Here is a 9,868-nt window from a genome sequence, read left to right on the forward strand (position 1 = left end):
ACATAAGCGATCAGCGATTCAGTTTCACCTACGAGCAATCATCTCATCTTGAATGTATCAAATGTACATCGGCGACGAATGGAACTGTTCATTTCCGATTTCAAAATCAAACCATCGGGGTCCAGTTCCACAATTGTGAGTTAAGATTTAACTCGTGAGTTAACTCATTGCAAATGAACTAACTTTAACTCAGGGTTAACTCTAACTCACAACTGTGGAAATGGCTCCGGATTCGAAACCGGAAGCAGGGGCGGATCTAGCATTTCGGAAAAGAAAGCGAGCACTCACTTGATTGGGTCACTACTAGCGGGGTGGGGTTTGAAAAAATATGAAAAATTTGGAAAAATAAGATGCATTCTGAGCATTTTCCTGGTTGAAAATTAGTAATAAAATATGTTCACAATTTCACCATTTTCTAAACAAAGTCTTGGGTAGAAAGTTCCAAGGTCCGCCAATAGGAAGGTGCAGTAGGTTTGTACACTGAATTTAAATGAAATTAGGAAATTTGCGCCATGCAATTCGAAGCTTGGCACATGCAATACGGACAATTAAAGATCTACCCACAACATAAAACATATAAATATCATATGATAATAGAAATATAGTTACATTTATTATGACAGACTATCATAATATTAAAAATACCGAACTCAAATAGAAAACTTGGCGTTTATAGTTCTTCCATGAAATTGGTGGCATATACTACACTGTTAGCACAGTGAGTAACACGTAATTATTACGATGAAGATATATCATACAAATATAATTTGTTCATAATGTTCTATACAAGACCCATGTCTAATCATGAAATTAAGCAATGCAAACTTGTACAGTGGAACCTCGTAGTTTAGGGGACCAGATAATATGATCGTTGATAGTTCGTTATATCCAGTATGAAATCCATTAAATTTTCTCACTTTTGGGACGAATCTATATTTGTTATATCCGATGAATCGTTGTATCAGAGTTCGTTATAACGAGGTTCCACTGTACGAAACGGTACGAACACAATAACAACATTTCTAATATAACAAAGGAAAAATGCTAAAATCATAAATGGTAAAATAATTAAGCCTTTTCCCGTTTCAATAGGAAATAAATGATGGCTTTGTTTCTGCCTCCAGTGTTTGCAGTTTCGAATATCCAGCATGATTAGATAGTAAATACATACAATATATGATTTCAATAAGTTCATATAGTTACACACTTTTGCCTCGAGGCATGTATGCAATGCAGAAAGGGGGTAAAACAATTGGGTTCACTTTAGGAGGCCTATGAATATCGTTAAAATTGCAGTAAAACTAAATTTTGAAAATCGAGTTTTTCACGTACTTTATGACTGGTCGCTTCATGTATAACCAGGATCTCGGATAAAATTTGATTCAGGGTTAGAATATTGAAAGCAAATTTAAATTTTAACTCATAAATCGAAGTGAACTCGGATCTTGTATGAAACTTGATCCAGGAAGTAAGGCGGCACCAATCATGCAATTGAATCAAACCATTCCTAGAATCAAACTCATTCCTCCACACAAAACACCCGAACAACAGTTCAAACTATACACGCGTCATACAGAAACATGTCTGAACCCGTCCTCCCTCGACGGGATTCGAACCTGATGGCATCACTCCACTCAGCCACGGCGCGAACCCCTGCCACATTAGACCGGGTGCGCAGCTTTGCCACATGAAAACTTGCAGCACCAATCAGATTGCTCTTTGTATAATCGCTGAGGTAAATTTCCCGAAAGAACTATAAATGGGCAAACCCGGGCTAAAATAAAACGGGACATCTGATTGGCTAATAACATCTTCTAAACTGTGCGTGTGTCTGCGCACTCGGTCGAGTGTTAACAGGGTTTCTTACCGTGGTAATTTCGATGTCATCCGGTTTGAATCGCTGCCGGGAGAGGATGGTCTGAAGCGGTCCTAGAATCAAACTCATTAGTTCACAGCCCAATTCGCTCATTACAAACAAACTCCTGAGTAAAACAGACTAAACGCGTTCACAGTTCACCGGAATCGCTCTTCATATCAAACTCGTTCAGTTTCTCGTTATACAAATTCTGCATCGTTTCGTCCGCTTTCAAACCTTTGCGACGCAATCGGCTCCACGCGCGTTCGAGGTCGTTGCGATTGCGCGCCTTCTTCAAGTCGACGCGGATCCACTTCAAGTCGTGTTCGTCTTGATCGACCAATAAACACTTGTCGATCGTGCACAGGTCTTCGCGGTAACCGGCGGGCGACGGCGACGGCAGAGGCAGTTTGTCGAGGAATTTTATTCCGGAAGTTCGCTCGAGAGCTTCGAGACTCGTCTGAAATTCGGTGAGGTTATTCGAGTTCACCGGTTTGTTCGGCACGACAAACGCTCCGAGACCTCGTCGTCCGCTGTCGCCGTCGACGATGATCAGTTTATATAAATGCGTCGGCACGGCGACATTATCATCACCGATAACCTGGAATATTTAGAAAAGCAGAATTAAGGACGGTTGTCCCTTTCAGTGCTAACTAATCAATACCCTATAGTGCTAGAGATAATTTGAAAATTTTGAAAAATTCCACCCTAGTGTGTGGAAAAACGGGAATAGCACTATAATGCGTATACACCGCGACGCGGTGTATCGTTAGTTACTAATATTTCACTACGTTTGACAGGTGCTGCCATCTTTCAATAGAGATAAAAACAAATTACTAATTACATCAATACACCGCAGTGCGGTGTACTAGCAAAATCCATCACCGATTCATTGCTGCACTGCGGTGTTGACGCACTGAAAGGGTTATCGGACGTATTCCTACTTGGAGTGCAGAAAAAATTCTCCATGATGGACATCCCTTCCTAGCCAATCCCTTTACGCCTGTGTAAGTAAAAACAATACAACAACGGACATTCCTAGCGAATGCCAAAATCGAGTCCACCTGGAACCAACCTCTGAAGCCTAGCCTACATATACACTGCGATTGGAGTCAACTAGTTGCCGGGAAGTTTTCGGCGCATAAGAGGAACTAGCTGGATACAATCAGTTGCTCGAATTTGTCGAGGTGAGTGAGCTTATGACTGATTAGTGTCCATCTATCTCCAGTTCCACTCAGTTGCTCATGTTCTACTTTTGAGCAACTAGTTGTACTCAGTTGCTGTCATATCCGTCGATGTGAGCGCTCCATAATCAACAACACATGGTTGTAACTGACTAAAAGATGCCCTTAAGAATATTTGCTAAAACACATCTCAGTTGCTGTCGATGTACGCGCTATGGACCTAGCGACCGACATGAGCCCCGCAGTTGCTGGCTTTCATTAGATTTTCGATGCCTGGGGGTACTCGCTCACTAACGACTAGTTTTCTCCAGTCGCTTTGTCGATGTATGCTTAGCTTAAAGAAAGGGATACGAATCACAAGATCAAAGCTATGATTGATTTCGAAGATAATTAACCCTTTCAGTGCTGGCTAGTTAATACCCTATAGTGCTAGAGATAATTTGAAAATTTTAAAAAATTCCACCCTAGTATGTTGAATAACGGGAATACCACTATAGTGCATCGTTAGTTACTAGTATTTCACTATGTCTGACAAGTGCTGCCATTTTTCAAGGGAGATAATTACTAATTACTAATTACATCAATACACCGCAGTGCGGTGTACTAGCAAAATCCATCACTGATTTATACACCCCACTGCGGTGTAAACGCACTGAAAGGGTTAAACCGATGATACTGTATACATGAATTTCTCGTTTTAACGCAACTGTCTTTTATATAATCATCTGAGAGATGAACGTGGCTTGAAGAATATTCACATCAATACAAACCGTGACTGAACACTGTAAGTTTTCCCCCTAGAAACATGGCTGAATTATAACAGACGCCTCTGACGATCTGATCATATCATTAACTTCATCTTGGACGAATGTTCATGTCACATCGTCGTTCATGAATAATCATGATTAAAATTTTAAACAAATCATTTAACAAAGCCGTTTTTATAATAACAACTTGGATTACGGATATGATAGACTTAAAATGGTTGCGGAGGCAAAAAAGAAAAAATTATTTTCTCTCAAAACACTGAATTCTATACTAATTCAGTAAAGTTGCTTGAGTTTGGAGGTTGTTTTGGGATAATAATACCCAAATATTGTCTATATACCACCTACACTCACGACTAACGCCCCGATTTTTGCAATTGACAGAACGAACCTGACAAATATACCCATCAGAACACCAGTAATCCACCGTAATTTGTTTGCATGTGATATCAAAAGATGACGTGGGTTTTTTTTTTAACTTCCATGTCTATGCTTAAAAATAAGGGGGCGGCGGGAAAAGAATAGAAATTTCTTTTCATACCCTGTACCTAGAATCGGAAAATTTTTGTGTCGGATTGGTCTGCAACCCAACTTATAGAAAAAAAAAAACTGCTGAAGTATCTACTCGTATCTACCTCATATCTAACGTATTTCTTGCCGGTTTTCTCGTCGAGTTCCGGCAGAAACAGCGGCCCGCTGATGACGTAAACGTCGGTGAAGTTCTTCGTCAAATCGCGACAGTACATTTCCAAGCGGTTCCAAAATCCGGCGTTATTATCCATATTCTGGGGAACGATATTCGACAAGTAGAACGTCTCATCCATCGATACCTGAGATAGAAATATATATTCGGTGGGTCCCGGCCGCGAGGCCAATTGGTAGAATGCTCAACAATCTGACAATTCTGATAATTAGGGCCCAGTAACACAGCCATGAAGATCCAAAAGCAGCCCCTAACCGTAGAACTGGCCATATGTCGTAGCAGTGGAATCCGCTCTAGATGTTTTGGGACAGCAAAAAAGATTCTCGGACTTGTAATTCATAACTTTAAAGCCTATGCTAAAGCACAGGGGTGTCAATAGGGGGTATGAATTAATGTTTAATGAGGGATATTGCCAAAAATCGAGTTTCACGCAAGAAATATGAGAAAATCGCATTTTCACATGAATGAACCCATCGTCAACTGGCCGGCCATCGAGACAACTGACGATAGTTGTGATTCATGAAAATGAGACACTCGTGTATCACCGATTTGTGTCGTTTTATTGAAGAATTCACATTCACATGACCTCTCAAATTCACGAATTTCATCCATAACTTTCGAATTATTCGCAACTTCATGTAAAAAACGTTTGAAATGACAATAAACGAAAAAATATTGTCCCCATCTAACAGCAGGTATCAAACTGCAGTCTGTAACAACAGCCTTTTACGACATTCATTCTATATATTGCGTTCAAGTCCCTTCCATATTCACCGAGTTTATTTTGATTATTGCAGTGTGTGAATTACGTTTGCACTTACCTGGTCTTTTTTATTGTCACCAGCCGGCGCCATGTGTCCTCTCGACCAACCACTGCGTCGATAATCGGAATTTCGAGCCGTGAACATTTCGTCGATGTTCGGATCCGATTTGAAATTAGAATGTTTTCGATGAGCACGCCCTATTGATCACAGAGAAATGAGGATTCGATTAAGTGAGGATCCACCTGGTAGGATAACTGCGGCAATAGAAGATTCCACTTGAGGCAAGTCAGCATCCACACTTGAGGCAACGAAGGATCCACCAGGTGTCGCAAGTGTTCAGCGGGACTACTGCGGTAATAGAGGAATCCACTAGTGGCAAGTGAGGATCCACCAGGTGTCCCAAGTCTTCAGTAGTACTACACACTGTGGTAATAGAGGATTGCACTTGTGGTGAGTGAGGATCCACCAGGTGTCGCTAGTGTGCAGTAAGACATCACCTACTGCGGTAAAAGAGGATTCCACTTGAGGCAAGTGAGGATCCACCAGGTGTCCCAAGTCTTCAGTAGTACTATACACCGTGGTAAAAGAGGATTCCACTTGTGGCGAGGGAGGATCCACCAGATGTTACTAATGTAACGTGATATCAACTGCAGTAGGATATCCCACTCAAGTGTTTTACATGCTATCAGCTGAGGTGGGATAGCTGATCCAAATTTGCTTCTCGTAAGAGTCCTTAAGCATGATGACCTCGTTTTTACCTTTCAGATTATCAGCTGTTAAATGTTCGGCGACCCATAAAGGAATCCGTCTGCTTTGGTCGTAGCCGAGTGCATGGTTGCTATAGTAACGTACATTTTGTCCTAGATCTGGCACTCCCAATTTGAGAATCTGTTCGCCTCGCGCTACTTTCTCTGTAGCTGAAATCAAATCAGAAACACCGTTTCAACGATAGACCTTCTGCGTCAATGCCGAATCACAGTCCAGTCATCCAATGGAGCTAGTCGATAGAGGAAGGGATGACTGAGAACTCCACGAACTGAATATTCTTGGAGCCACCCGTTGCAAATATCAGAAAATCTTTAAATAATAGGCCTAAATCCATACACATAATTGTAAGGGATGGTCTTAATTTTGACCCATTGATGCAAAAACCGAAGATTGACTGACCTCTAGCTAGTCTGATACCAGCCGTTGTTAGGGGTTCCCAGGTTCCTGGGAACGACAGCTAGGTTCTAGACTAAAGTATGACCGGACCCTGTCCCTGGTATATGCTTACTATAAAAGCATACAGAACCAAGATGAATGAATTGGAATTGAATTGAGGGATAGACACTTTCAGTTTCACTTACGTCGTGCTTTTTTAGTCGATTCTTCATATTCAAAATGAACTTCTGGGTTAGTCGTCGCAGTCGGGAAGAAAGTTGCCGCGATTGTAGCCGTTGATATAGTCCCGATAATAAACCCTCGTATTCCTGCCGCCGCTGCCATAACTAACTATCAATAAAATGGCTTCTATTGGAATCGGATTCGCTCGCTTTCGGTTTCAATAAAGTTGAATTTGATTTATATAGAAATGTTATGTCGCGTATGTAATTATTTTTGATTAGGTGTGAAGAGGTTCGAATCCCGCGCGCTGCACAATTCAACAGCGCGGTACTCCATCCCTCCTTGAGAGCTTACTGGCCGGGGTCTGACTCATGGCTCCAGAGAATCAGAGTATCAGAAAAAGGGAAAAGTTTTTATGCGGGACTTCGTTCTAGATCCCACGGAATCAGAGTATCAGAAAAAGGGAAAAGTTTTTATGCGGGACTTCGATCTAGATCCCACGGACCACGGTTCAATTCGAATCAGGACCCAGTTAGAATGAGATTGCCGGGAAATAAAGAATCCCTATCGAGTCGGGTCCCTGTCAATGTCCATTATGAGAATGCCGGTTTGCTAGCGTATCTATTTAACACCCGTATTGCTCGGGTTAGTTTTACTATCAACGGGTGGCGCTGTATGTTTATTTCACATAAATCAACGACTTTCGGCTATTAGCGGTACTTAAGACCACTTGAAAACATCATAGTCAATTACGGTAGTAGTGAACATAAAAAGATACAGTACAAAGATACAGTACGGTGTACAGTTAAGTACATGATTCCATAGGACCCATACCAGAGACATTTTGTTCAGACAAGGACTATTAGTTAAACACTAATCTTCATTATCAGCAATTAACGGTCTGGTGAATTAATTAGTGATTCGGTCTTTCGGTGGTTCGAGATAAAATTCCCGCAAAATAAGAACCTAACGAACCAGGGCTGACCACAAATTGCCCAACCGATAAATTTTCGAAACGACACAATCCAATCATATTTGGTATCAAATGTGGCGTGGACCATGGTCTTTTAACTGACCAATGCATGACCAGTAGGCCTACTGACCATATAGTAAATTATTTGTTTGCAAACAATTAAGTTGTTTGGTGTCAAATAAATAGATATGATGTGGGCATTAATCTAAAAATTGTTTAACTGACCAATGCTTGACCAGTACAGACCAGTTACCAGTGCTAACCAGAACCCCCATAAGTAATTTATATGTTTAGTGAATCCTTCGTTAGTGCTACTAGCTCTTACATTTAAATGTGTCGCTTGAAAAAGTCTTGTCCGATTTTTGTTGTAGGTAGCGAGCTGACTTTGAAATTCCGCTAAAATGCATAAGATTTTTACGTAGGGTTTTGAACGAACAACGTTTCCATTTGTAATTGTAACGTGCGCATTTGAGCCTGTAACGTGCACATTTCACTCGCGTGAACGTGCGTATCGGTACCAACATGCGAGACTTGTCAAACTTTTACGATCAAGACTTTTAAACTGAACAAAGAAGATATCATATCATATTATATATACATAAATAGATGGAATGATAATGTAGCAGTTTGAAATGTTTCGTAGCTGCTGTCCACTGACCACAGATCAAAGTTAATCGCCTAATATGAAATATATTTTTGTTGTAGAGATGTAGTAGATCGGTGAGAATTCATAATTATGGTTAATTTTGAGTGATCACAACGCTAACCAATAGAGAAAGCTGTAAGGCCTAAGAAAAGATGCATTAAGTATAACATATCTTTCAATATAATGATGAAGTATTCAACTGGCCATCTGATCACATCAACAATAGTTTGACTTATTGAAAAATACCGGAGTGTTAATGGGAAAACCTTGAATTCGAAACAATTCCACACTCAATCGTTTACTTTGAAAACACAATTTGCATTTTGTGGACATGTATTTTTTTCTGCACCAAAAGCATGAAGTATATTATCTTTGCTTGTAAAAATTTGAAATATTGGGGAAGATTTTTGGCCTCGTTAACCTGTGAGCACGTCCTTCATATATTTTCTAAGACCGACCCTTGAAATAATGCTGAGAGTTTCGAGGATAATTTTGGTAGGATGTAAACTTAGGCTGCTTCGTATACGTGGAGGGTTGCTAATTATTGATTCTATACACGATAATCATAAGTACCATGAGATTCGATAAAATATCGTTTTTCAATCATACGTACACGAATTATCGCGATATAAAGATAAATAATATGTTCATATACTTTTTACGTCTTATACTGTATATTTCTTCAGTAGTATAAATAAAGAGGGGATCAGCAGGCCACCTGAGACCATTCCACGATCTAAGGTCAGTTGCCAAAAGTTAGTAAGTTTACCAGTGGATAGTTAACATTTATAATGACGATTAAATTTTCATTGCTAAAATAACTTTGTACTTGTTGACTCAAAAGCAGAGAATTGAAAATACGATACGAAAACTCAGTGTACAAATTCAAAAAGATTATCTCCAGTGAGAGATCGAACGTTGTGTCGTAATTTTCTAATGATAAAACATGGTTTGAAATTTGAAATGTGTACATAGTTGATCTTTTTCAGTGTATTTAGTCATGTATCATATTGGATGATGGTTAATTTAAACTATCTTTTAAGAAACGGGTCCCAGAGCTGTATCCTTTACTCCTGTAATAGAGGATGCAATCTATTTGCGACAAACAGCTAGTGCAAATAGCTAGAAAAGGTAACAATAGTGCATTGGGAAACTTAGAGCAAGCGTACATTGGTTGTTTAGGTTTTTCGAAGGGGACAATTTGTGGGAAAATTAATCATTACTGAGATATATCCGTGGCGAGCTTTTCCAGGGATTTTAAAAGTTGAGCTGTACACAAGGAATTTTGTGTAGTCCAATATCCGTGATTACCTCTGGCGTGGAGAGATACAATCTAAAACCAACCCTAGAGTCAAATATTTTACCACAATTTTTTATGATCAATAAAAATATTTAATAATAGACATTCAAACAGTATTATCCAAATTCCACTCCATTTTAAACTCATTCATCTCTACACAAACTCCAACTTGTTGAACAGTCCACATTAAAATTAGGGACCACTATTCTTGCTCATCTACACTGGCTACCAATCTAACAAAGGATTAAATTTGAGTGTTTGATGTTATAACAATACCAGACTGAATTATGGATTCGGTTTCTACTTTTTAATTGAACATTTATATCACATATTGGGCATCATTTTTACCA

At 39.7% G+C, this 9,868-nt stretch overlaps 1 protein-coding gene across 1 annotated transcript; it reads right to left on the bottom strand.

Moving 5' to 3' along the window:
* Positions 1–588: 588 nt before the first annotated feature.
* Positions 589–6,808, bottom strand: LOC141912128 (nuclease EXOG, mitochondrial-like). The gene is made up of 5 exons (XM_074803347.1): positions 6,623–6,808; positions 6,032–6,190; positions 5,331–5,470; positions 4,442–4,636; positions 589–2,456 (listed from the first exon to the last, which is right to left on the bottom strand). Exons 1-5 carry the CDS (start codon positions 6,759–6,761, stop codon positions 2,007–2,009), a joined length of 1,083 nt encoding a protein of 360 aa, XP_074659448.1. The 5' UTR covers positions 6,762–6,808; the 3' UTR covers positions 589–2,006.
* Between the last annotated feature and the right edge of the window lie 3,060 nt (positions 6,809–9,868).

This window comes from Tubulanus polymorphus, chromosome 10, assembly GCF_964204645.1.
Source record: "Tubulanus polymorphus chromosome 10, tnTubPoly1.2, whole genome shotgun sequence".
NCBI lineage: Eukaryota > Metazoa > Nemertea > Palaeonemertea > Tubulaniformes > Tubulanidae > Tubulanus > Tubulanus polymorphus.

Coding starts and splice junctions, on each gene's coding strand:
- LOC141912128 (XM_074803347.1), bottom strand. CDS start 6,761: ATGGCAGCGGCGGCAGGAATACGAGGGTTTATTATCGGGACTATATCA. Junction 6,191..6,622: donor ATCGACTAAAAAAGCACGAC/GTAAGTGAAACT, acceptor ATTTGATTTCAG/CTACAGAGAAAGTAGCGCGA. Junction 2,457..4,441: donor AGAAATACGTTAGATATGAG/GTAGATACGAGT, acceptor TAAATATTCCAG/GTTATCGGTGATGATAATGT.